General features: G+C 49.0%; 4 protein-coding genes across 4 annotated transcripts in view; 1 reads left to right on the top strand and 3 right to left on the bottom strand.

Moving 5' to 3' along the window:
- Positions 1-1043: 1043 nt before the first annotated feature.
- On the bottom strand, positions 1044-10435 carry LOC126576120 (phospholipase B1, membrane-associated-like). The gene is made up of 7 exons (XM_050237235.1): positions 10392-10435; positions 3617-3967; positions 3366-3544; positions 1909-2351; positions 1713-1830; positions 1557-1633; positions 1044-1279 (listed from the first exon to the last, which is right to left on the bottom strand). The coding sequence occupies exons 1-7, from the start codon at positions 10414-10416 to the stop codon at positions 1132-1134; spliced, it is 1341 nt and encodes a 446-aa protein (XP_050093192.1). The 5' UTR covers positions 10417-10435; the 3' UTR covers positions 1044-1131.
- A 2760-nt stretch (positions 10436-13195) lies between these two features.
- LOC126579167 (beta-1,4-N-acetylgalactosaminyltransferase bre-4-like) lies at positions 13196-22177 on the bottom strand. The gene is given in 7 exon segments (XM_050242512.1): positions 13196-13204; positions 13276-13402; positions 13466-13561; positions 13633-14179; positions 14251-14569; positions 18793-18878; positions 22084-22177. Coding segments are annotated over 7 exon segments (1278 nt in total).
- Positions 22178-23319: 1142 nt separating this feature from the next.
- On the top strand, positions 23320-26618 carry LOC126576421 (prisilkin-39-like). Its single transcript, XM_050237687.1, has 2 exons — positions 23320-23337; positions 25494-26618. The coding sequence occupies exons 1-2, from the start codon at positions 23320-23322 to the stop codon at positions 26616-26618; spliced, it is 1143 nt and encodes a 380-aa protein (XP_050093644.1).
- Positions 26619-26893: 275 nt separating this feature from the next.
- Positions 26894-27500, bottom strand: part of LOC126574336 (phospholipase B1, membrane-associated-like) — a 5979-nt gene continuing 5372 nt past the window's right edge. The window contains 2 exon segments of the mRNA XM_050234477.1: positions 26894-27368; positions 27436-27500. The exon segment at positions 27436-27500 is cut by the window's right edge and continues 101 nt beyond it. Of these exon segments, the coding sequence (XP_050090434.1) occupies positions 26894-27368; positions 27436-27500 (540 nt within the window).

The following is a 27500-nucleotide window of genomic DNA, read 5'->3' as shown; positions in this document are numbered from 1 at the left end:
CAACGACGCCAATGTGACGACATCGACTACGAATGCGCCGCTGAATGAGCATTCTCTTTTCTGCTCGTGCGTATGCTAAGGAGGATGAAAGTGAATGCAAGTGGCGAGGAAGAGGGCATTCGCAACAATGAGCAAATAAAGTGCAACACTTGACTGGACAAACTGGCGGCTCCGTTGGCAGAAGGTCCCATTGCATTTCGCTGAAATGTGTTATCCGGCGATGCACCACGAACGTTGACGCATCCTGTCGCCGTTGTTTTCCTTTTTTTTTTACCAAACCATAGAGGCTTAATTGATTTTTTGCGCAAACGGAAACCGATTACATGGCGATCGATTGCGATCGCGATGAAAGCGATCAACGAGAGGGTGCATCGGACTGAGTTTGTTCTTGGAAAAGGCACAACACCACCAGCAGGGGGTTTTTTTGGAGAGTTTCGCATGCGTCATCCCTCACCTCTCGGCTCCTTCTCAGTAATCTTCACGCTTATGCAAGCCAACCGTCATTGAGATGATGAATCGCAAGCGCACCCTCTTCTCACAGCACTTATCACCGTCGGTGGTATCGCTGTTGGCGCTATTTTGATTGGAAAATTTCTTTCGCACTGGCCGCGCCAGCACAAGGTACCGACCAAATGATGCTACTGCTCCACTAACATGGTTTCGTTTATGTGTTTATTGCTGCGTCCAGTGCTTTTCTCCCTCTCTACCTACTTCGCGTTTGTTGGGAAACCTACCACAAAAACGCACACAACGCACCTCGAAAGCGTACTTACACCTCGGACGCTACCTGCTGTTGGTGCTGCTGCTGCTGCTACTGAATGACACTTACTTACTAGACTGAAATCGATTATGAATACCGCGATCGCTCACATCGGGGTGGGAGATCTCACGTGCGTTGCGTTGCGTGCTACAGCAGCAAGTGACACTTGACTGGCATCTTCTCTGCTGCCCCTCTAGCGCCACCACAGTGTGGGGGAATTAAATAGCTTTCCGTTTTTGTTTTGTTTTATGCAAAAAGGAATAAATTATCATCACAATCCAGCGTTGCGCTCTACCACTGGCTGGCTTCCATGGGAATCCTGCGTCAACTGAGCTCGTCGTCATCATCGTCTCTCTCTCTTTCCCTTGTCACTAACTGCGCACTACGCTGTTATCGTAGGTGTAGAGATACGGTGACTCTTTGGTGGGACATTTGAAGTTTTTCATTAGTGGGCGCCAGGTGAGCGATTTCTTGCCCGGGGGCTCGAGCAAATTATTCCACAATGCTGTCCCGGCGTAACTGTACAGATAATTGGGTAACAAAATAGAAAAAGAAATATAATAAACTATCTAAAAATAAAGTGTGTTTGTTTTTGCTTTTTAATATTCTTTAACCACGCATTTTGCTCAGTCCAATCTCGTAGGAAAGATTTGAAACAGCAATCAGGCAACTAAGAAACTGCTTGCTGTTACTAATAATTTTCATAAATAAAACTCATTTTTTATCATTCTAATTAATTCTCATGACAATTCTAAATCAAGGAAATAAAACAAAAAATAGCAATCAAAATACTTACGCATTCCCTTTCTGGCTCATATGAAAACAGTCATACGAGAGAAGCGAATAGTCCACCTTCTTGCCATTCATTTTCATCTACGTTGGAAGACACAAGAATAAAACGAGAGGAGAATCAACTGATTATCGTGACATAAATAGTAATTTGCAAACCTACAGTAACGTTCAGCGACCAGGGCTGATAGACGACGGCAAACTCATCCAACCCGCGAAACTCGGCCGACTCAGCGACCTCCCGTTCCACGCTGATGTACTGCTCCTGGATCCGTGCCCATCTGCCAATGGCCACGCGATTAAATTGAGATACAGCTGGTTATTCCATCGAACTGATCACAGCCTCGGCAGTAACTTACCTTTCCCGCGATGCATCAGACTGATTGTAAAGCTTCCCGATCCAGCAAGAACATTCACCGTGATGGAGCGACTGGCAGGCGAACGGTTTGTCCTCCAGCATCACCACCTTCCGCACGCTCGGTACCGACACCACGTTCACGAACGTCCGTGGCATGTTGTCGCGCAGATAGCGCAACGTTTTCAGCAACCGCAACCGATGCTTGTACGGTAGCCGCTCCGGTTGCTGCATCATGCACACGAACGTGCAGATATCGTTGCCACCGATCGCGATCGTCACCATCTTCCAGTCGCGCTTCCAATCGACTCGCCGATCTCGCCTGATGCGCTGCACCATGGCACGGGCCATGTGCGGGATATCGTACGAGACGGCCCCGATCTCGGCCATATTGAACTGCGTTTCCCAGTGGAACGGCATCGAATCACCGTACGAGTATCCTACCAGCTGAAGTCAAAGGGAACACAAAAAAAAACAAAAGAAACATTTTCATAACCCTCATCATAGCCAGGCCACTAAGGGGCGATCCTGCAACCCGAATCCTAACGAGACGAATACTGAACGAGGTGCAGCGCAACAGGGCGTACACCCAGCCTCACTATATTACATCATTTGCTTTGGCCCCAAATTGCATGCGAAGCCTGAAAGCCAACCACCTCTGTCTCTCTGTTGCTGGCCACCAATAACGCGCGCAATGTAATTGTACGTAGCGCGGGCTTGGCGTAGCCCACCGACCACGTGAGGACCACGCGATACCGGCATGGCGCGGCCCGCTGGAAAAGCAATCAATTTCACCGTTTGAGACCTGGAAAACGCATCGCAAATGGCAAAGTTCAAAGGTGCTCTTTGGCAACTCTGTGGACTCTTCTTGAGCTGCCAGATGTACAGACACACGTCAATTACTTCATCAATATGGGCAGGAACCGATGTGGAATGGACTTCAAGGCACAATAGACACAGAGAGAGAGGAGCAGCCTCGCTCGGTTGTATTCTATCGCCACTCCGATCGACGGAATGATCGTTACTAAATCATAATTTTCATAATTGGACCCAACTGGCGTCCATTTGCATCCCCATGGCGGCGCATTCGGCAATCACCAGCGAAAGAACATTCCAGTAAAGGAGCCGAAAAGGTTTTACACTCGTTGATATTCAGCCAAAATGCAGGTCACGAGCACTTGCGCCGGACGGAGCGTGAGTGAAGAGCTCATCGCCACCGAAAAAAGCCGCTTTTCGCAACCACCTCAAGCGCTGCAAGTGCAATTGCCACCAAGTGAATGTTGCAATGCGCGATCGTGCGATCGTGATGTGCAGGCTTTTGAGAAGTGGCTCCAGACAGTCCGAAACCTTCCGAAAACGAGGGGATGCAGATGAGGAACGGACTTTGCCGCCAAGTGCACCAAGGTCAAACACCTTTCAAGCACTCTCAAGTGAAGAAGAGCTTGTTTGTTGGGGACTTACCTGAGGGTTGAACACCTTCAGTATGTTCGGTAATGTCGTCACATTACGCCAATCCCACTGGCCACCGATACTCCAAGCCAGGCCGCGGTTCTCCTGGTACAGATCGGTGAACTGCGTGGCGGATGCACCGGAAGCAGCCGTCAGCGAGTCTCCCATGGCCGCTATCACGCGGATATCACCTTTAGAAGGGAAGAAAACATGATATGTGAAGCGCTTCTCTATATTGTGTCCAAAAAGGGGTACACTCTTACCTGGTCGCAACTTGTGTACACTCGAGGGCACCTTGGCGCTCCGTCCCAACGACACATCGCACGGAAAGGGTACCTCGGGCGGTATTGGATCCTGTAGGAAGGATCCACTCGTCCGCACACCGGTCGGACCGGCCAGGGTGTACATTAGCGTGCGCATAAACTTAAACATTGCTCGCATTCCACCGACATCCAGGAACGTTTTCTGATCCGTTATATCCACGTTTCTGTTGCCGAATCCTTGTGCGTCAACGATGGCGGTCAGTGAGAGGATACCAAGTGCGAGGAAAGCCGCACTGGTGAGATCGAAGCGATTGCGAGGCCATCGAAGAATCATCGCGATCGACGGAACTTCTGGGTAACGGTAGAGAAAGGAAAAGAGCATAGCGAAACGGTGAGATGATGGAGTTTCCCATTGCTAAATTGCAGACAGGTTGAGTCACGGCTGCCGATTCGCCAGACGAAAGCGAGACGGAACTGTGTGCGACTGTGTCCCGGATCTCTGAAAACCGGTGGGTTCGCACTTAGTCACTCGACGGTTTAGACATTCCTCGATCTCTTCTCTTGTTTGAAACCATCAGGCGGATAACCATTATGGTTCCTTTTGTCTCAAAATGATTTTAAACAGTTGAGCTTATTAGCAAATCGCGGTCTTTATGCTTTTGAAGTAGAGATTAGCAATAGATCTGCTTGGAAATTAAAGATAAATAAACACTATTCACTGAGTGCAAATCTCGCGTGAAAGTATGTCACCGGTGGGTAAACAAGTTTTAAGGTATGTGGTTGTTACAGTCAAGGTCTGTTGTGAAATTGGAGCAGCTGAATTCTAGGTGGGTGGAAGCACAAGCACGAATTCGCGCAGCGTTTAGCAGTTGCAGGGATTGACGGTACAAAGTAATAATTTGTGGGTCAGCAAGTTGTTTTTTACTGTACTCTCTCGCACGTCTACTGACTCACGTCGTTTCAAAGCCTGTTCTACTTGAGTATCAGATTTCTATTGACAACGATTCTTTTAATAAACTTGTACATCCGTCCACCCATCTTTTTCATTTAATTTCTTGATTTGAGACATTTTTCAATAGATAAAATGAAAAATGAACCCATTAAGATTAATAATACTCTAATGATAGCCGGTATTTTTGTCGTTCAAATACATTACTGTGGCGTTCAAAACGTAGTTTTCGCTTTGCATAATTTATTTTTTCTACAAAAAGTCCTTATCCTTTTTTTTGTTTATCGTCTATTTGTGTCTTGGTAAAATGAGTGATAGTGCTAGCACACACAATCTTCTTAGGATAGAATATTATTAGCTCATATTGTCTGCTAATAATCGCTACAATGTGAACGCATGGAAACAATATTATTAAACCAAAGTACTCATTACTAAAAAGTAATAAGCTATTAAGTCCTTCATTATCCTTTAACAGCAAATCAATCGAAACATAAAATCCACCTGACATCAACGGGGCACCGGCGACAAAAGCATTTCTTTCCGCAGCACAGCGAAGCCACGCATTATGCAACGGCGATCGGATTGCACTCACGCACAGCGCACCCACTACGCCATTCCGGACATGCTTCCACGGGGGGGAACGAACTGCCCTTGAAACATTGACCGAATTCGGCGCACCGGCGAAAGCCATTACTTCATCGAATTGGATTGCAATAAAATATCGAACCACCATCAGCATGACCGCACACCATCGGCATCGGTAAACAGTTTCAATATGAAGCTCCCTTCTCTTCCTCCCCTTTTGAACGATCGTTCGGCGTCCACATAACGCATCTTTCTTCCATCTTCCGATCGGCGAAAGCATGGCAAAAGCCGCTTGGTGGAAACACGCCAGTGTGCCGTTCGTTTCGTAACCAGCGCGATCACGGGAGCATCATCTATCGGCCTACCGTTTGCTCCCGCGGTCAGCTAACCTCTTGGTACCCTTGGTTTGGTGAGAAAATCACTTTCTCATCCACATTTCTCCCCCCTTTCACCTCGACCGAGTCCCACTGAGCCAATCGGACGCATGGTAAGCCTGGAAGCTTGCATCCGTTCGTGGGAAGCCACATCAATTGCTTCCATCCTGCAGCGGCGAGCGGAACTAATTTGTTTTTTTGGGCCCCCTTAGCGTAGCGGTCACCTCCGTGATGCAACCAAAACTGTAACTCAATCGGTGAGAAATACACAAATGGAGCATAAGCGTACGTGCACGCGGCGATCTTTCATTTGCTTACGCACCCAGACTCTGTTGGCACACGGAGACCAAGTTCAAGTTCATCGAGGATTTGCTGAGCGTTCCGTGTACCGGCCTCCAATCCGTCCGCCGTCCGTCTAATGTTGTGGTCATCGTGCGCTAGTTTTTGGGACCAGACCATTCAGGCTTACCATTTGTTTTTACCCAAACAAATTACCATTTTTTCTCATTTTCTTTTGTCAACCTCATCGCCGGCCGGTGGTTTTGATGTGGAGTTGAATGGCAGCAACAAACGACGATCAAGCGGCCGTCTTGCTGATCGGTTGCTGGTCCGTTCCAACCTAATAACAAAGCCATTAATACGCGGCTAATGAGCAGCTTAACAGCGATTGTCACAACCGCGGGAGGGTGCCGTACATAAAACATGATCATTTCTCATTCGTTTCTTTTTATGCATTTCTGTAAATTCGATCCCCTAGCACCACCACCACCACCAGTTGAGCGTGTTTGTGGTAAAGGTGTTTATTTGAAACACAGTATTCTTAATTGATATTAGAGGAAATGGCGAATGGACTTTTAATCGTCGCCACTAACCATCGATCGTCGTCAAATGGCATTTCATCTCGCGGATGCCGGATCGATCGGGTGTGTGTGGTTGACACAAAATGGCACACACGCCATATCCGAGCCATGCAACGCAGCATCAACGGTTTCAAAAAAAAAACACTAGACGAGCCAAGCGTAAAACACGCGAACGAACTCGCCTCGTTCCGGGGCTATTAAATGGCCATTTCCTTTCTTGTGTTTTTCTGTGTGTTGTTTCGCTTCGCTCCATCTTTCATCTGTTGTTAGCGGTTAGCACTGTGCCAAACCGCGCGGACTTTAAACTTCGTTAACCTGGGGCCACCGCCACACGATCACTTACCTCGTGCAATAGAGATGCAAAGTGACCGAGAGACGTTGTGGTGCCCACGGTAATAGGCTGCCTCCTCCTAGGATACACGGGACGGAAAGCTCTTCATCACCGGTAACGGTAACATTGTATTAAAAAGAGTAGCAGAATAGTAGAACCAGCGCTCGCCAGCCCCCCACAAACCATCAAATGGACTACCTTGACCCACTGGTGATGAGCTGCAACATGTGCGCGTTGCCCCTTCACTACAAGTGCCTTCCCCCTTGGCCAGGCCAGGGTATCATTTGCATCACATGCACACGAGCGAGCGAGCGAACGAACCTCGGTGATAGGTAAGAAACGTTTGGTTTGGTTGCCCTTTGCATAAGAACCTGCGCGAGTTCGCGACGCGAGATGCCGTTGACCAACCAACGGTGAAACGAGTTTCGTGGCACACGTGGGTCCTCGTGGGTTAGGTCTCTATCGCTCCAAGATCTAGCGCTAGGGTCAGGTTTCGCGTCAATCGATGCGAAAAGTGCCCCTTGGCGACGGTGTGGCAGGACACTGCAACCACAGATCATACCAGGTTGGCCAATAAAACCAATCGGACATTCTAACCGCTCTCCGTGAGTGCCGGTGCAACAGTGAAACCTCTGGCCGGCTGGCTGGCATTAAATCTTAAAATCAATGATATTCGCGCCGCCAGGTGCAAAAAAAAAAAGGTGGAACCGACATGCACGTTAGTTCCGATTGGTTTGCTCGCTCGTTTCCACACCAATCACCAATGACAAACATTCGCCGCGACAGTGCAGAGTCCAAGGAGCAGCAGCAACAGCAAATTAATGAGCAGCTTTGGTTGTGATCATGAAGTGGTACGCATGAATTAAACATTGCACTACATATTAATCATTTCACTGTCCATATCTCAGTGTCTGCTTGAAATGCGCGTTAGAATGCTCCGATCAAATGGTTTCGGAGGCAAACATTAATTTAAAAACCATTCTGACATCCTCTGCATCCTCCCCAAAAAGCCCACACAACCACCAGCAACAAGTGGGTCATTCTGCTAAACCTCTTGTTACTTTTAATGCGCTATTCATGCGCGTAACGGTGTGGCGCAATATCGGGGAACGTGCTGGGAGCGCATAACACGTGCAGTGTCTCGATCCCGATGTGGGGCCGGGCCGCCAAAAACCACCCTGCAAGTGGTACTTGTGATGCTTCGTTTGCTTTAAGCATCGTTTATACAGAAACATACATCGCAGGTGGGAAGAGGGTGGCACGAGCCGCCCCGCCGGTTTATGCTCGCAAGCTTTACGCAATCGCATATCAGGTGCGCTAGACGCGTGCGCCGCCCCGGTTAAACTGAGGCCACCAAACATAAATGGCCGCCAGGCCAGGGCACTTCTTCAAGAGGATTGATTCCGTTTCAATAAAGATGTCGGTTCGGCTCACAATACAGAAACACTGACGTGACATTGACACTGAGCGGCGTTGTGAGCTGCTCTCGCGCAGGGCATTAATCTCAATGCTCACCATGCCCGCGTGGCCTCCCTTCTCTCGCTCTCGCTCCTCTCAATTAACATACAATCATCGCGATGAAGGTGGTGAGATTTACGCCCGGTACGCCCGGTTACACAGCATCATTGGCATTGAAATGGATGCGCCGGAGGGCGATGATGAGGCGCCACATTAGGCGGAACGGAATGGATGATAAAATACATCCGATGATTCGTCCGATGATAAAACAGTGCCTGCTCCATGGCAGGCACAGCACATCAATCATCAATACGCATCTATTTGCACAACATAAAACCCATCACCAACGAACTGCTAATAGGCGGTGTTACGTCGCGACAAAACACAACTCTAAAAACCCATTTCGGTTCCGCCGTTCAGTTCCTCTTGAAGTCCCTCTTGTCAAGGCGCTCGACTAGAGTTGGCAAACAAACGCCAGACCGAGAGATCTTACTTGGCGCACACGCGTCCTCGAACGCCTTCCAATCGATCGATGTCTGCCACTCGCAGTGGTCAGTTGAAAGCGAAACCGAACCTGAACCTGAGCGCAAACGCGATCACGTCACCCAAATGGGACAATATTTGCCAACACACTGGCCCCAGACAAGTGAACGATCATCTCCATTCTCCCTCCCGAGTGCTGCGGTACATCCGGAACCATGAACATCGCCCAGAATCACACACCGAGAGAGAGAGAGCCTTCGTGCATACTACGCATGCGCTGCGCTTTCGCCTGCGAACAAATTCCGAGCGAAAGACAACGAAAGACTTCAATGCCTGCCAGTCGAACAACACGAACCCCGAGGACAGCGAGGGGTGCGACGGCGTTGAAAAACGGATTGCGCAAATTTAGCAATCTAACATTGGCCCTGCCGTACTGACACGGTGCCACGACGGTGTCAGTGAAATGTGACGACGGAAATGGGAGGACAATGCAAAAGAGAGCGCGCGATGTGACGCACTGCCAGGCCCGCGGTCCGGCTGTTTGCCAAACGCTTTGCGCTTGTGCGTTTCAATTTGCCTTTCGTTGTTCCGTCCGTTCGTCCGGAGTGGAGTTGCTTGGTTTGTATATTCCGTGAGTGAGCACGAGGGCGCGCCGACGAATTGCTTTTGCTACCTTTGGCGTGCTCAATGATCTTCGATCGCGCAAAGGCCACCGTGTGTCTGCTCTATATCATTCTGTCTGTTAATAGGATTTGTGCGCTCAATGGTCGGATAAGTGCGTGAAGGACGACGACACTTCGCCGGCCGTCCGTCAGCAGCACCCAGAAGCACACAATAGATAATGGACATCTCACGCTTCAATTGTTATCCTTAAATGGTTCGCGTGCCCCGCTATTTAAACAAGGATCTCTCCATCTTCTCAGAGGGTGCCTTATGCGCGAATCATCACTCAGTGATCACGGTGATGATCGCAACAAAAAAAAAAGCTGACTAGTCATCTAGTGGCCATTCGAAAAGTGCATTCCAAAAAGTGAAATCTTCCCATAAACACGTGCCATAAATGGGTGTCGGAGTCCCCGGGGCCACCCCGTATTGGATGGAGGAAGCGACCTTTAAACGCCGGTAGCCGTCGTCGCCATCTTCGGTGCGGAAGTATTTCCTTAAAGCTTCATTTCGCTATTAAAACATTGCGATGCGTTCCGTGCTAGAGCTCACGCTGAAAGTGGGTCAAAGAGTCGTGATCGTGTTGCGCCATCAGACGATCGATGCGATGCGATCGCATTTACACGCCCAGGACCAGCGCAGCACTGTTGAAGGTTTACGTTTTCGTCAACCGGCGGCACTCCACGTGCAGTCCTTTCCAAATGCTGCTGCATTCCGCTGCCACCACCGATCGGAAGGCTCCAGATACAACGTCTCATTAGTGGAAACTCCACCGAGCGAGCGAGCGTGCTGAATTCGCTTGATTTGCTTTCGCTCGAGAGCTCGAGAGCGATGGAAGTTGCCTAAAAAAAACCTTTTAATAGGTAGCGCTGACGGTGCAACAGCACCATTCCGCTGCGACAGCAGCTCGATTTCGAAGCTGTGATTGATTTAGTCATGCACTCTGGACTAACTGATCGCTCTCCTTTTCTTCTTATCGACACAAACGCACTCGGAGTGAGACAGTGCGACCTTGGCCAGCGATAGCATTTCACCGTGAACTTGAAACGCACGTCCCTCACACACTTCTCACCGCACGCACACTCGGTAAAACTCATTTTCCGCGAGCAACACACCATAACCATCCCCTCCGGTACGGGGTTAGCAAAAGAATTTGCTTTGAAGCGAACACTTACGTTGAACTTCGCGCACACAGCACACCACACCGCGATGCTCGGAGGGCATAGGGAAACGGTAGGTAGCCCGATCCGCTGCATTGGGCAGCGTGTATGCTTAGCATCAAGCTTCAAGAGCTACTGAGTGGCCAAAACCGGCAGCCAGACTCCAGATCCCAGATCACACCCCATCCGCCGGCTGAGCTGAGCTGAGCTGCTGATCGTTCTCTTCCTTCAAGGTACTTCCAACGAGCGTTAGGCAACGCAAAAACGTAAAACGCGAACCCCACCGGGGCGGACCACCACCACCTTTTTTCCACCTCATCACCACCCCTCGGAGGTGACCGAACGCAGGAAGAGAAGAAAAACAATAGATGCAAAATCGGAGCTTTCGAGACATTCGCGGCGACGGTGAAGCCCTGGACGAACTAGTTCCCTGCTGGCTGGCCTGCCAGTTGGATTTTTGTGCACCGGTTAGTGGGGTTAACGTACGAACCCCGGCCTGGCCCTTGCCTCGTGAGGCTTCGCTCTCACCTGTTCCAGCTGTATCGCTTTACAGAAAGGCCACGCTAGAAACTAGAGCGCGATCGGGCACTAGAAGCCCTCGGCTGCAAATACATAGTTGTTGATATTGACACGGAATCGATTCGGGGAGGGCGAGATCGATTGCGATCGACCTTCACTGTGACCAACCGGATCGAATCGAGCGATAAAAGAATACAGAAGCCACCATAGTTAGTCGCGCAAAATTTGCATATTCGTGCGTGAGCATACAATTATGTATCCCCCCCCCCCCTTTAAACAGGCTTCCTTCTGAACTCCTTCCTGAGACAACTTCGGTGACCTTCGGTAAAATGTCGTTGACGTCGGTTTATGAGGCACTACCGCGAGGAACCACTTTGGGCATTAGCGAATCGTTATTTGGTGAAGAAAAGGCACTCCGTTGGTTCATGGTCAATGGTCACAGAGGAGGTGATTAAAATGTCGCTTTTTGGCAGATGGACAGCACCAGATCACGTCAGGAGGGGACAGCACGCGTTACTTGAACAGGAAGATGCTAACTTCAGCCCTTTTTCTACCACACCGCATCACAAAACTTACCCTAGTAACACGGAATAGATCTTAGACACTCGATCGGTTTGCTGACATCCGATTCGTGCGGATGCTGATGAAGGAATGGATCACCGGATGTCTAGCTTTATGCCTTAATATTCTTGTTATTGCTGGGAAATCCAACAGCAGCCACAGCACAATAAAAAGTGCGCTCCGCCAACTTCCTTCTACTGCGAACCTGTTCTAGCGATCGAAAAGACGCGGATTGTGCGAAGAGAACTCTATCACTTCTTGCCCCTTGGATGATGGACTGGGGGGATATTTTTAAAAGAACCCTGGCCCTAGGCGCTTGATGCTATCACACACTAGACCACTGGGCGCGTGATGTGAAAATCATCTGCGATCGTGTCTCACCGGAGCCCACCTAGCGACTGCACTGGCGAAACGGGGTAACGAACAGAATATATCTAACCAACTAACCGGTCGCTAATTATCATACAGCATTACTTCTTTTTTATTAAAATTCTTAACCAATGTCGTCAATGCGAGATCATAAGAGCAACTCATGTTATCGTGCAGTGCGCACGTGCGCGGAAGAAATCAGTCCGTTGGCCCCAAAAACCGCTCAGTAATTAGGGGAAGGCCTTGCTCTACAACAGCGCACCCCGCGCGGTACTGCAATGATTAAGCGAAATCGATCTGTTGTCGCGCACAATTTCCACGTTCATTAGCTCGTTAGTGGTGCGATGTTGTACTAGCGGTCTCCCTCTGTGCGAGGGGAATGGTGGATCTTTTTTATTTTTGTTTCGGATTTTCCAGTGGAATGATCCGATCATGTTCTGATTGTTTAGCAAGTCATCACCTGGTTGGAGGTGTAAAAAGTCGTTGCTTGATTGGGACCTGGTTCGTAAGCTTTTCAGCCGCATTAATGTACAGACGTGCTTCATCTTCATATCATACGGATGGTCAATTAAATGAACGAAAAGATGGCACGTATTGTTCTTAAATTCGATCACTCTTTGAGGACTTACAGTATGCAGAAAAGGTTTGTCCACCTCTACCCCGCCTGCCTTGCCGAATTCAAATTGTTTTAATCGCTCTATAAAAATTTCGGTGGTCGTGGCAACTTCCGCGGCTACGGTTAAAGGAAAACGGCCGCTTCAAATCGAAGCGTTTACGGATACAACGTCCCCTGAACCACGATCTCCCGTGCTGTACAGCAAAGCTTTAGGCGGATAGCGAGTTGTAACGCTTTCCAACAGCGTTACGCGATCAACAGCGAGCGATCGTTTGCGCGTGATCCACACGCGAAACAGCCCCGCACGCTTGGAAGGACACGGCAGATGCTTGCAGCGCATTGCATAGGATGGTAACCATTAGAAAAGATTCTCTTCGAATCATATTAGTGGAGAATAGAACAATGATATGATTTTTATTAGCATACTGATGGTTTTAAGTACATTATTCTAATGATAATAATAGCTGATGAACACATACTTGTCTTGCGACAATCAAATGTGACGAACCATTACAATCGGTTTTCATACGCTATCGAAACATATAGCTAGGAAACCAATAACGCGCAACGCTCACGATCCAAGCCACTAAGGGTGGTTTAAGGCAAAACATCTCTTTCTATGAATTTCCAATCTACTAGCAACGATCATCATCAACTGCCCTGTAGAATGAACAAAAGTTAATAGCTATGTTTTTCTTTCTTGACAAACATGATCATTGCGATGCACTTACCTGCGGGGAAATTTCAGTGAGAATCCATGTATAAAGAGGTTTCTTTTCAAGATTTTTTAGTTGGTATTGCAGCGAGCTTAACCCATCCTTATCGTAGCGCATTTTACCCTTTGCTAACAGGTTGAACCTGGAATGGAGCAACACATTTATTTCAGAATCATCGTTAGTCGCAATAACTCATGACAATTACCTTTTCGGATTTGGTACATCCTTCTTGTGACTCAGCATCTTGTACCGTGCGATATTAGCAGGATAACGTGTAATGTGGTAGCCGAAATGTGTCACTCTACAAATGAATGAAAAGATTACATTGGCAATCTGATTTGATAAGAAAGCGAATGTATTATAAGCTAATACCGATTTGACATGTCGTCGTCTTCACCTCCCCAGCCCCAAAAGGAGTTGGAATATCCGTTCACCGTTCGGAACTGGCTCTCGGTCAGTGCAGTAACACCACCAAAGATTTGGGCGTAAGGCAGTTTAAAACCAAGCGTATCTACCGCCACGGACATGTGGCGCGGTTGATCGGGACAAGTATAGAGATTACGGTCATCCATCGGTAACAGATCGATATCGTGAAACACCACACACTCCCACTTCCGCTGCTTCATAGCCTCGGCGAAGCCGATATTCATAAGACCAGCTCTGTTAAACGTGGCGCCAGGCGTCTGCTCAACGATGTATATTCCATACTCGAGCTGTTGTTTCATGAGAAACGGGTGCATGTTCTTCAGGAAGACCGGCAACTGCTGCGCTCGATCACGATACGGAACGATAATGGCCACTCGATTGCGCGTCGTGCAATTGGGCGGTGCATACTGTCCACCGGGTTGCAGTTTGTTTTTGTATCGATCTTCTATCACGTTCAGCGGTTCGTTAGTGGTATCCACACTGATTGGCCCCTCTGCCGATAAGAAGAAAAAATAGAGTCACATTCTGGTAAACAAAGCAACAGAAGTGACGATCGCTATTTACCAAGATTTGGTGGAACCGGAGGGCAAATATCGACGGTGGCCTTGGTGAAGCTATGTTCTACGCTGGTACGCTGGTCTTCCTTGGTAGTACCGGTGCCGGGAACAGCAGTCGACCCAATCGGTCCTTTAGTTACTACGCTTGTCGTGCCAGGAAGAGGACCGATTGTTGTAGCATCAGTTGCGTTTAAACTCACGTCACTACTGTACGTTGTGTTTGGTGAAAACGTGGTATTTCGTGTTGATTCACCTATTCGTTCCGTTCCACTACGAGAGGAGGTAAGATCCAGGTTTTTCCAGAGTCTTTCTGTAGTGATTGCCCACTCCAATTTCGAATTGAGCAAATTGAGTATAATGAGCAGAAAACATAATGCAAACGCCCCTTTGATGATAAGCGTGCGATTATAGAACGCCATGGGGTTCAGTTATGCAACTAGTTGATCTTGGAATCCGGAATGACTGTGTTGATTGTTTGAGTATTTTCTAAACGCTGAAATAGAAAAAAAAGATCGTTTTTAAACAAGCTACAATGATTGTGAATTCGTAATAAGTAGGTTGGTAGGGGTAAGGGTAGATAACTAGTTTCACACATAGTACAGGGAGATCGAGTGAAATGTGGACAACTAAAACAAAATGCACACGCTTACCGTACATATGCTTTGCTTAAATACTAAACATACTTAGAGATTTTATAAAGTTACAGTACAGTTATACAGTACACCGGATCTGTCTTCACCGGTTTAGGTACTTCACTGCGAGGGCCGCGTCGCTCCCGCCCCTCCTACCCCCCCCCCCCCCCCCACGGAGAATACAGGTGTTTTTAAGGGGGTGAAACCGGCAAATAAATTCTCCCCATAAATTGGGTTACAACCGTGGAAACCACGTAAAAACTCCCAAAAAGTGTACACGCTGTCAAGACGCTGTATGTTTGTATGGACGTCTCATACGATTAGCTTAGCGTATGTATACGCATTACATTTGGCCCGTTCCGAGATCGCGTTAGAAGCGAAGCTGTAAACCGAGCATTTACGGTTTACAAACAGATGTGATTGCTGTATATTCTTTTTGTGGATTTTCTGATTCGCAAAATTATCCTTATTTTGCACAAAAGTCGATAAAATGTCTCTGTTGATGAACCTTACCTGCAGGCTCGACTTTGTTTTTTTTTTATGTTAATTCGACACACTGTTATCTTTTTTAAACATACTTGAGGACGGACGAGCCGTATGTTAAAAAACCGCGTAAACTTAGCACATACCAGTTGGAAAAATCCAATACACATAAGCTACACGCATTGAAGTGGAATTATCGAGAAACTTCAGATTTTATAAAGTTCCCCATTTCGCGTAATCAATATAAAAAAACTGCCAAAGACAGCCGAGGAAGGGAAACACGACCCACACTCCAAACCACACTTGACACAATGCCGCAAGTGTTAACCGATCGGCGGATTCTTCCTTGTAGTTTTTGTTGATACAGTTGGCCGGCGGGACGTCTGGCATGTTTTCGGTTGAAATCCAATTCGAAGAATTCTCGATCACCACGAGGCCGTACATTTTTAGCACACAAATAGGTCACTAATTTCAATTTTAAAATACTACCGTAATAGCATATCAAAAGCAAAATTGTTAATACCTAAACTTATTCAGCGGCATCATAGGACGCATCCGTATTGTACTTCGGATGCCCATTGGGTATCATGCTCGGTCCGACATTTTTCCAGATCCACATTGTCCACATTGTCCACGGCGCGAAGGTTTATTACACACGCTAATCTCTCGTGCGGTCATCTCCGAGGCAACTCGTCTGCAACCAAACACGATAAAAGCATCGTCTCTTCGTCCGTTTTGCTAACCATCGTTGTTAGCAGCAACATTCACTCTTTATTTTGTTCGCTCTCTTATCCTTTTTTCAGTTCCGCAAACGAAAGGCGATATGTAGATGGATGGTGAGTGCATTGTAAAAAATGATCAATCGAGAAAAAACCACCCCGAAGCAAGAGATGCGTCAACAGAGGCTCCATTTCGAAGCTACCTTTCTCCAGGCTGCTGCTGCTGCCATACACAATTGGTTTCGCACCAAAACAGCGCAACCCACCCAACCACCCGTCATCATCATCATCATCATCAGTAGGAATAGGAGATTTGCAGCCGGAGACGTCCTCCGGCTCCCAATGAAAGCACGAGATCCTAGCGCAGTCACGCAATCAAACGCACATTCTCCCAGTCCCACACCCAGGAGCTGGCATTGTGCGCGCATTGTGATGATGACGATGGTGGTGAGGCTCGCCCCTCAAAAGATCATTAAACATCGACGCTTCGGCGCACCCGCTCCTAATCGGCTGGAGCATGATGGGAAAGGCCAAACCAAATGACATCTACGTCCAATTTTACGTTTATTTGTTTGCGGTTTGCTTCGGTGATGGAGTGACCATTGGCCGGTTGCTCACTCGTGAGCTTTCACCGGCCTTGTGTTTCGCCGACGGACCTCACGGTATTACTCTATTCGAACGTTTATTGTTCTCAATATTTGCCATCGAGACAGCGAAAGCCATGGGCGCACGACAGTTTTATCCGCTTAGCAGGATTGTTCTTTTGGGCGTTTTGTTTTTGGAATCCAGCCACCAGGAATCCAGCCCGTTATTTATATGCCATCAATTATGTTGGATTTAATCTTCATCTCTAAAAAAAAAATGCTTGCATAAACGCTAGGCCCGTCGTTCGGATCACAAAAAGACCTCTCCCGTGACTCTCAACTAATAATAATACCTCTGAGGGAAGCCGACAGCAGCGATCGACTATCTCTGCTGCCTCTGCTGCACGCCAAGATGCCAAGCGAGTGAACGCGAAAGGGTGCGCGCACACGTTTCGCATAGGGCCATTCATTCATAAAAGCTTTTCCATCCCGCCACAAAGGCCACATGGCCACACAGTGCAAGGTGTATCCGCAATGGGGCGCACGCCACGATGCCACACGGGACCATTTGGGCTGGCACTTCCGTGCGGCGTCGGTGGCGGTGGAATTGTCACTCAATTTTATCATTTGCGAGCATTTCACGCCATCTGCGGCCGTGGCGGGTGCTCACTGCAGCTCTGGAGGTTGCTTTCCGTGACGGATATGACTTAATGGTGCACCAGTTCCCATTGTTGTGCGCCCGTCCGTCCGTTGCGCAACCAACTGAACTGGCAACACATGGGCTAGGGGCGCGTTCTTCAAATGGAAAGCAAGTGTGCCCTAAATTAATTATGCTAGAGCGCAAATTGGTGGCTAGAAAAAAAACGGGGCTCGGAAGAGGATCTGCATAAGGTGAGATGAGGTGAAAGGACGGTGCACAGTGCTTTACGGTTGCGAGATGAGACCTGCAGACTTCAGAGGAGCGCACAAATAGAACCACCCCGGAGGCTAATGCCCACTTTAGAGCCCACCCAAAAACCATCTGGCTCATTAGCCACTGGGCCTTCCCGAAAAAGACTCCCAAATGACCCTATTAATCATTTGTTGGTTGCATTTGTCTTTTCGAAGGGTGGGAGGGGTCATTTAACAATGTTACAAACCGTGATATGATTGATTGGCGGTATCAACGGCGGTCCCTTACGCGAGGCGCAATAATAATGTCGAGGGCAAGGATTGACCAACCTGCGGTACGTTTAATGATCCCGTTGTAAGCCCCTTTTTCGGTCGTTTATACTGAAGGCTAAGCGACGCATTCCGCGACCAGCGCAATCATGAAATCAATTACGAAACGCAAACGCCGGGCATATGATTTAATGATTGTCATGCAAAGGTGAGGCAGAGGTTTAAGAGGGTGCTTCAAACATTTCAAGACATCCCCAAAAACAGAGCATAATCTGATCAACAACCGTCCCCCGATGGGCTCAGGCCAGGTTCCAGGTTGCACAACTGACACAATTTCATTAGCGCAGAAGTGCAAACAATGCGCAATTTCACTCTTGCCTGTACGCGACATGGCGCTTAGATAAGCAAGCATCGCGATCACTGCGGTTCCCTTACTGTGCCACATCCTCTAAGTGACAAAAATTGGCCACATCACACTCGGCAACAACAGCGCGTGCACGTGGGCCGCGCACACCCTCGCTCGCATGTGGCTTAACGATCCACGAAAAGGAAGTCAAACTGCCGAGTGGCAACGAACAGAGAAACTCATCACCAGCAGCAGCAGCCAGAGAAGAAGCAACCGTCTCTCTGGCTGTCTCGATCTTCTTCACCGCGGTACCGAGTACCGGGCGTCAAGTGGCGCAGCACGAACAGGAATGGGATGAGCTGGCAAAAATCGAAATTAATTCGCAAAGTGGAAAATGTGTGATTTTCAATGGAGTGTGCCACCTTCTGCTAAAGGCCTGGCGGCAGGGCTTTTGTCTTTCGCATGCCATCAGCCAGTTCGCGCACCAACGACCGGATGGCCGGAACGAACGCGCGAACTGCACTATTATGCAATTATGCGATGCAAAGAGCCAACGAAAGAAGAAAGGCGGTGGCAACAACGAACGGCGAGGCGTGAAAAAGGGTGCCTGGTTGCTCGACAAACCTGATTTTTCTCCTTTTTGGCCAGTAGCTTGGTCAGTTAGTTTTTTGGGGGCTTCACTACCGTTCCGTTGCGTCCGTTGTGCTCTCCTTCGGTTGGGGGTAAGATGAACCCAAATTAACTACTTTCGCGATCCACGCCATTTTCCATTTCTCTTTCCCTATCGTGTGCAGCGTGTACCGTTGCGAGTGTCATGTCAGCGAGGTTGCATCATACGAGGTTGCAGGTTCAATGTTGAAAAACGGCTCAGATACGCGACGCGTCGAAATCCAATGAAAGTAAAAGAGCGGAAAAGAGAAAAAAAAACATATGAAACCGCAAACGTCCGGAGAGAAATGGACTCTCTGGCGGGCTATCGGTGCAATGCATTCAGCTACATGGAACTGGAACTGGTTCGTATTTTCAGGGGATTATATAAAGTGGAGTGTCTTTTGTTAGCAGAAGGACGATCACAGATTTAGTAGCATACCATATTTAGCTTTAGCTCAGCTCGCACACTAGCAAGCGAGTCGCTCTACTAAGATGCTGTGGAACAAGATAATTCACCTGCAGAAGATGGTCCAAAAAAGAGGGATGACAGTAATTGAGGCTATTTACAAGAAACTATTACTGTCACCTAAGGCACATTAAAAGAACAAAAACGATGCGGGCATGAAGACGACGAGATAATGACGAAACAGGTGAACTTGTGACAGTGTCCTTTCGCCGATGCCAACACTTGACCCAAACTAGCTTCACAGTGGACCGAAGCGTAAAGTTATCGAACGGAACCACCGACTGCGGGTCCTATGCTGGAGGCTTTTGCTTAAATTTCACGAAACAAAAAGACAGTTGACATTAAAAATCACAAAGCATCTGATACACTGCTCAGGGAGTGGTCTTCGAGGTTAAGGAGTTAGTTAAGCGACCGATTATGAGACAACCTGCCAGCCAGCCAGCCAGCCAGCCAGCCAACCATCCATTTGCATTCGATTACTTAATTTCGGAAAACCCTTAACAGTTCAACGAAACTACCGGAAAGCGGCGGCACAACATCACCAACCACCACTTGTCAAACGCGGCGAAAGGAAAGGAAAGTACCAGCGGCCACTTCGCGGGGCCACTTCCATTTGCCAAGTGTTGCCGCGCGTTGACGAGTGTACCGTATGATGTATGTAATGACAACGCAGCGCACAAGAAAGTTGGTAGAGATCCCATTTGCGCTCATCTCTCATGTTTGGCCAACAAAATGTGCACCGAACGCGCCGGTTTATCCGTCGGATACTGGCAAACGAATCGCATGAAATGTCAGCCAATCACCGAAATTAATGTTGTCGGCTAATCGAATTTACTCTGGCTGGCTGCGGTCGGGACGGCTTATTAGTCGATCAATTGTCGATCACGGCGTAAAACTCATCAACTCGTCGTTGACGATCGTCATCGACCGTGCCTTTCATACTCGTTCACAGCCCGGTCCGTGTTGCATAATTTTACTCCCCAAACCCCGGCTGGTGGTGGGTGTGGGTATCTGTATCGGGCGTGCATCAGAAACGTCAAAATTGCCTGGTCAGAAGTCAATTCGGTGATCCGCGGATTCGACCTTTCTCCTCCTGACGACGACGACGACATTCGTTCAACGCTATGGCTGATCCCAATTGTCGTGATCTGGGAGATCCGGCGAAAAATGGGCATGACAGCGAGAGAGTGAAATCAAACACCTGGCCAGGATCCGTCGGCGCGCGCCCGGAACACCGTCACCAATCGATCATCCACCACGAATCCCTTCACTTTATCGCTGTCGCTGGACGATCTTCAGTGGAGGGGGGGGGGGGGGGTGCTAGGTGGTTTGTTGGGGGCCACTGGGCCACTGGCCATCGGTATTTCATCTTTCCAACCGCGCTCGATCTTATGCAATCGAGAGTTTCCATCGAGCAGGCCCAAGAGCTCCATCAAGCTCCTGTTCCTCCCTCCCCCCGGTGTCCGATCGGACAAAAGTGTATCACACATTTGTTTATATCATCATAACTCCCCCCCCTCCAGGGGCAACCGGGCAATGGGCACCGAGGTTCCGAAACCATTCCGACTATTTCCGCTACTGATGGCGACGGTGACAAAATTACATTGTTGCCCGGACCACCAGTTGCGATCGATTTCCCGGCCCGGTACGGTCTCTTATGCTCCATTTGTGCTGTCCATGCTTCATGAGCATGTGTGTTTGACCCACGAATCTGGCTGGTCGCCAACAAGTGAACCAATTGGGACTATGATTAATGTCTTTCGTCGTCACCGTGAGTTTACTTTCGAAATGCAGCATAACCCAGCGACGGTTTTCGGGGACGATCGGTCCGATCCGATCGGATGGAATGCTGGCCGGCGGCGCCGGGTTCGACGGGTGCGTCCACCGGGACGAGTGCAGTGTAATGTTATGGCCTTCGTGTTCAGGCAACACATGTGCCTCGAGTTCAACCGCAACGTTGAAACTTCGATTTACATAATTATGATCTCGTTGATCTTCATTTGCTGCATTAAGTCACCGACCGACCGAGTGGGTTGATCACGTATCGCGAAGGTGCATCGGAAGCGGGCCTTTCATTTTACGATCCGGTAGCTGATTTACATTTTGATTTCTTTGTTTATTGCGATCAATTTGTAGTTCAATTGATTCATTTGGCGGTAATTGATGGTGCGTTTTGGGAAGATGTAAGGTTAGGTATATTATAAAGGCATTTTAGAAGAACAAACACACTAACAGCTGTACACAAAAGGAATCGAAAACCTACGGCAGTTAAATCAAACAGAAAAAATCATAAAAAATAGAAAACAAGATGGTGCCGGTGCACCGAATGCAATTAAGAACTATCAGAGCGTAATTTCATTACCAAATTAAGGCGCAAATTGGTCCCTGCTACAATCGTTTAAGGGTCGATGCCCACATAATTGCACATTAAACAGCGCGAAACACACGTTACACGACAGTTTACATTAACCCAATTACAATTTATAGCAGGACTCGTTGCAAAAAAACGAATCGATGCTTTTCTCCTTTTATTAATTGTAATTGTAATTGGTAAAAAAAAGCTTAAGTTACTTATTATAACAAGGTACTTTTTTGATTGAGAAGGAATTTTAATGGATTTGTACTGGAGCTTAAACCATAAATGAAAGTAAAACCGAAGAAAAGCATCGGTTCGTCAACGTTCTTTTCAACGTGATCAACCCTTCATCGCGAATGACCATTTAAAGAGCGATCCCAAAGGCCACCGAATGATCCTAAAACACGAAATAAAGAACAGTAAAATCGCCAATGCAAATTGCCACTCGAATAGCCGCCCTTCGATGGAATCGTACACATCTTATCGTTATGCTGCAGTTCCAAGAAGTAGTTAATGCTACTTTCCATGGCTTCCATAGCGCCCTTAGCAAGTAAAAACGCAAATGCAGTAACTGCCATTTTCGCTTCCCCTATCAATCCGATCGGCGCGTAAATAACTCAAACATAAGTGAGCAAGAGCCCGATGAAACCTTTTGCACCGTCGAGCGGGGAAATGTCACAAAAGTGATTGACCATTCCGTTCTCCCTTCTCTCGCCGCAGGATTACGCAATGTACAGGATGGCCAAAAGGATGACAAGCGGCCCAGGAGATCGCACAGAAATCACTCGTCGCTCGTCGCTTCAATTTTCCACGGCCAAGCTGGAGGCCGCTCCTCGTTGCAGTTTTTCGTCAAATCGTCAGCCAGCTCCTGTTCCTCGGTCACGTAACTCAGCCAACGAGCCGCAAGTGGATTAACGCGGAGCTCACTGTCGTACCCGAACAATGGACACAACACATGACAATAAGACGAAAACGAATTCTTCACGCAACGCACCACAGCGGAGCGGTGGTGGTGGTGGTGGTGCATTGACAGCCTCGCGTCAGTCGGTGGCTTGCAATTTCGGCCACCGATGCTCCAGCTGTGAGGCGCCTCCTCAGGACTCCCTCTACATCATACCCAGTGTGGTGGCCATCTCGTGAACCATCCACACTTGCCCTGATTAACACCGCCCGTGACCGGATCGCGAGCTCCACAACACAAAGCTTCGTGAAGCTGTGCCAAAGTGAAAGAAAGCCACCGCTGCTCTCGCTCTCTTCCAGCCATCTCCGGCGGACGGATGGATTCGCCTTCCGGAACAGCCACCGCCACCAAATCCCACTCTGCATGCTGTGCGACGTCGGCTTCGCGAGTGACTTCATGGACCGCCCCTCCAACCCTAAAGAGAGCCCCAGCGTCAGATAAGCCATGCCGTAAGATCGTAAGACCCGGCCCAGGTCGAGGCGCCAACCGGGCCCCAGAGTATAAAAGCGATTGTCCCGGGCTCATACGGCCATCAGTGATCGCGGTACCGTGGAGCAGTACAGCAGCCGAAGCAGCAGAAGACCGCGTCCAAACCCTGGCGGGCCTTTCCTACATTTACCCTCTACTACCCGGCGAGTGCAATTTTGGAGCTTTTTTTTGGTTTGTTTCATCCGCGGTGCATTCGCAAGAATTAAGCGAAGAAAAAGCGAAAGGAAAATGAACCGGTTCAGTGCGGTAAGTGTCTCTCTGTGTGGTGTGCAAGGTGTGTGTTTTGTAATGGCGAGTAGTGTAACCGGCGGAAATCAACAACAACAAAAAACAAGCGCCGGAACGAATCGATCGAAATTGTACGAAAGGGAAATGGCACCCCCGGCACGATGCGATTTGCGTAAATCATCGGCGTCGGCGAATTTGATGAGGGATTTGGCGAACCGGAAGCTGGACCACACCACCGATCGACGGACAGAGCAAAAGGCCTTGCCTACGACCTTCGATCAGCGTTCGATCGTGGTTCGAGATGGAGTGAAAGTGGACAATTGGGACGGCGAGTGTCGATAAAAATTCCCTTTTTTTCGATTGAAATGACGCAAAAGCAAACAGACAAGCAGTTGTGTGTGCGCGTGGTTGTGTATGTGTGCTTTTTATGGTCAATCGAAATGGCCCCGCACGGATCGGCACAAAAAAAGAAGGAACTCTAATGACCAAAAAGAAAGCAATGGTGCAAGGTCCAAAGCTGGGATGCTGTTAATGGCGATTGGTGACAGGACAGGCGCTAGGGAAGGAAGGAAGGAAGGCCGAGAGTGTGAAGAGTGGCTGCGAAGGGATGCGAGTGAAGTGTACGATGAGCTGCTGTCCTGAGGAGGAAGGGTTTGGCGAACACACAAAGAAACTGACTAATGAAGCTTGATTGTCTTTTTGTGTTACATCAAGTTCTTGTAGTATCTTTGAAGGGTCCACTGATAAATAGCAGTACACATTAGCTATTCATTGCAGAGCACAGAGCATAGAGAGTTATAAACATAAAAATCTCAAGTAAATTCCTAAAACTACTTAATAATCGCCCCTTCAGAATCCAATAGTTCTGCTACTGTCTTCCATCCCAAGTCACAGATTCAAAACCATAGCACCTTATGCAGAACACTTCCAAAAGGACGCCTTCATCAAATGCCACGCTGCTTTCATTTCACTTCCTTAATCTCCCAAACCCCTCGTGTGCTACCCCGAGGACAATGTTGCACTGCGGCCACAAACGTTGCATCATAACTGACGGCAGCTTCTTGCCAGCGGGCGAACCGGACTAATCGTCCGTCTAAAAGAAATTGAAATCTTGATTCCCGCCTTGCTCACCTCACCTTCCTTTATTTTCTTCCTTCCAACGGCGTTCGCTTGCATCACGATCACCCACCGGCTACCCACAGACCGGCCAGATGCGGTGCCCAATGGGGCGCAGTAGAAAACAGCCCAAAGCGAAAGAGAAATGTCGGCCGCAAAGGGGCGGATAGGATGGACAACCCGTTACCTTTCACTTGAAACGCGATTGCAGATGCCTCCGTAATATATGGCACCCTTACACACCACGTGGCACGATCATACCGAGACCAAATAGTGATGATCGTACACATCGTACGCTCAAAATGATGATGCGTGCCACTAGCCTAATATCGTTGAACGACCCAAATGAACGTTCCCAACGCGGAGATACCACTTACCGGAGCGCTACTCCTAGTTATCTCGATCTTCAGCAACTCCCGCGTGGTACTTGTCCAGCGTCCAGCGTCAACGACGATTTTTTTTTTTTTTTGGCTCGTGGACCGATAGGCCCCAGGAGAAAGGAGTTTGGTTTACTTCTTCGCCTCCCATTGCCTGCTTCCTACTTCCACTCGACGTCTCAGCGTTGCGCAAGCATCTCCTGCACCTTTGGCCCCTCGGGAGGACGAGATGACGCGCGTGGGTTCCGTTCCATTCCGTTCCATTCCGACGACCGGTTATAAATCGGTGCGAGTACGAGTACGGTGCTGGCCGGTGCCGGCGGCAAGAATTTCACTTTCGATAAATTCGTCCGAAAGTACCGCGTGCCCGATTGGAGGCGGGACACACCTTGAGAGTGACTATCACACTCCATGGAAGCGTCGGCTCGAATCAGGAGAGTGTCCGTGGGGACAATTCGCATTCCCTCATTTGGTTGCTTCCGGGTTCGATGTACGAATATCATGGTTACTGCAAGTAGAGTCGACCTAACGCAAGAGTCTCAAACCTGGCTAGCTAATAATAACGGAATAAGGGAGCGTGATCCCGCGAGTGCTTCGCGGCCATAACTGACATTTTCGTGTTCGTTCGTGAAGCTGCAGATCGAAGTAACCTTTTCCCGTATCTTTGTCTCTCCCATTCAGATCTTTCTGCTGGTTGCGGCCACGGTGGCGGTGGTGTCGGCTGAACCGCCAGTCCTGAGCGGCGGATACTCTTACTCCAGCGGTGGTGGTGGTGGTCATGGTCATGGCCATGGTGGCGGCGGTGGTTACGACGATGGTGGCTACATTGCCGTTAGCCCTGGCCACCAAACTTCCGAAGGTCTGCACGTCGATCACAGCCTACTGCACAAGGTGAAGGAGGCACTGCTGGAGCACGAGAACTCCGGATCTTACAGCGGCGGTGGTGGTGGCTACTCTGGCGGTCACGGTGGATCCATCTCCACCTCTTACGGAGTACCATCGAGCTCTTACGGACCACCATCACCGGTTTATGGCGTTCCGTCGTACTCTGGACATGGTTACGGGAAAACTACCGGAATCGAGCTCGGTCACGTGCAGCAGGGCATCCAGGTTGCTGAGTACTACAAAGCATCCCATGGACCAGCATCCTCGTACGCGTCTGGTTACTCTTCGTCCTACTCGGCGCCATCGTACTCATCTGGCCATTCGTCATCATACTCTGCGCCATCGTACTCCTCGGGACACTCGTCATCGTACTCGGCTCCTTCCTACTCATCAGGACACTCGTCATCGTATGCGGTTCCATCCTTCTCATCCGGACACTCGTCCTCCTACTCGGCACCGTCGTACTCCTCGGGACACTCGTCGTTCACGCCATCGCACGGCTACTCCTCCGGTGGCTCATCGCACGCTATCTCTTCCTCTTACTCTGCTCCTTCTATCTCCTCGCACTACTCTGCACCTTCCATCTCTTCGCACTACTCTGCTCCTGCTATCTCTTCGCACTACTCGGCACCATCCTCATCGTACGGTGTCCCTTCCATCTCTTCCAGCTACGGTGTCCCCTCGTTCTCGGGGCACTCGGGCGGCTCTTCCTACTCGCACGCTTCATCTCACTCATCCGGCCACTCCGGATTCGCTGCCGCCATCCCATCCTCCTCGTACGGTGTACCATCGTTCGGTAGCGGAGGTAGCGGAGGTGGTCACTACCATCGCCCATCGCACCACTCGATCTCCTCCTACCGTCCACCGTCCTCGTCGTACGGACCGCCCCGTTCCACGTACGGTGTCCCGCACCATCACTAAGTGTAAGGATCACTTTTTGAGCTGATCAGTTCTCTCTAAGTCAGTACTAAAGCACAGCCCCGTCGCTGTGTTTAGCTAGTAGGCAGATTACTTCCCAGCATCATGCGCACCTCATCGTTACCATGGCAGCGTCCGGAGCGCTCCACACTCATCCATACCACACCATCAGTGAAGCCTTTGTATAGCTGTTCATTGTCTTTTGTACAAAAAATACAAATATATTCATAACAAAAAAATGAGTCTTTCTTTTATTACTCCGCCGCATTCCACCGTGTCTAGCTATTGTAGTACGTTTTAATGTAAGGATTTTGTGGCGTTGGACACCGGAACTGCTCGAACAGTTCGCGCAATGCCGTCGTTTTGTGACGGGTCGGCTCGAGCATGTTGTTCCACAGACCGTTCGCCGATACGGCGTGACCCTTCTGGCTCAGGTGCACACAATCGATCGCCATGATCGACAGGTCCGGTTTACCGTCCCGACGATAGAACACACTTGCGTCGCGATAGAACGGTTGATAGACGACGGTGAACTCGTCGCTGTGAAACTCTGGCCGATGGCTAACACGCTCCATGATCTGCACAAACCGACGCTCGAGCTGGCGGTAGAGGTTACGGCGGGCGGAATATTTCGGTCCGTACAAACAGGAACACTCGATGGGACGCACAAACTGACAGGTTAGCGGTGCTTGCACTTTGTCGATCGAAAAGGACAGATTGATCAGCGGTGATGGTACGAGATTCACGAGCGTCCTGTTGTGGTTAGAAGAAGTTCGTTGGAGATTCATCCTTCAGAGAAATAAGAGATTCATTGTCTTACCTTGGCATCGTTTTCTTGAGATAATGCAGCGTGGTCAGAAGATACTTCTCCTGATCCCGGTTGAT

Source organism: Anopheles aquasalis, chromosome 3 (assembly GCF_943734665.1).
Source record: "Anopheles aquasalis chromosome 3, idAnoAquaMG_Q_19, whole genome shotgun sequence".
Taxonomy (NCBI): domain Eukaryota; kingdom Metazoa; phylum Arthropoda; class Insecta; order Diptera; family Culicidae; genus Anopheles; species Anopheles aquasalis.
This window is presented reverse-complemented; position numbering and strand designations above follow the sequence as displayed.

Bases quoted from the DNA above. Each gene is read 5' to 3' on its own strand.
- LOC126576120 (XM_050237235.1), bottom strand. From the start codon at position 10,416: ATGAGTTTTACCGAGTGTGCGTGCG. The intron at 3,968-10,391 runs GTGAGAAGTGTG...ACCGTTACCCAG, and splicing joins TTTTACCGAGTGTGCGTGCG to AAGTTCCGTCGATCGCGATG. The intron at 2,352-3,365 runs GTAAGTCCCCAA...CTTTGACTTCAG, and splicing joins TGAAGGTGTTCAACCCTCAG to CTGGTAGGATACTCGTACGG.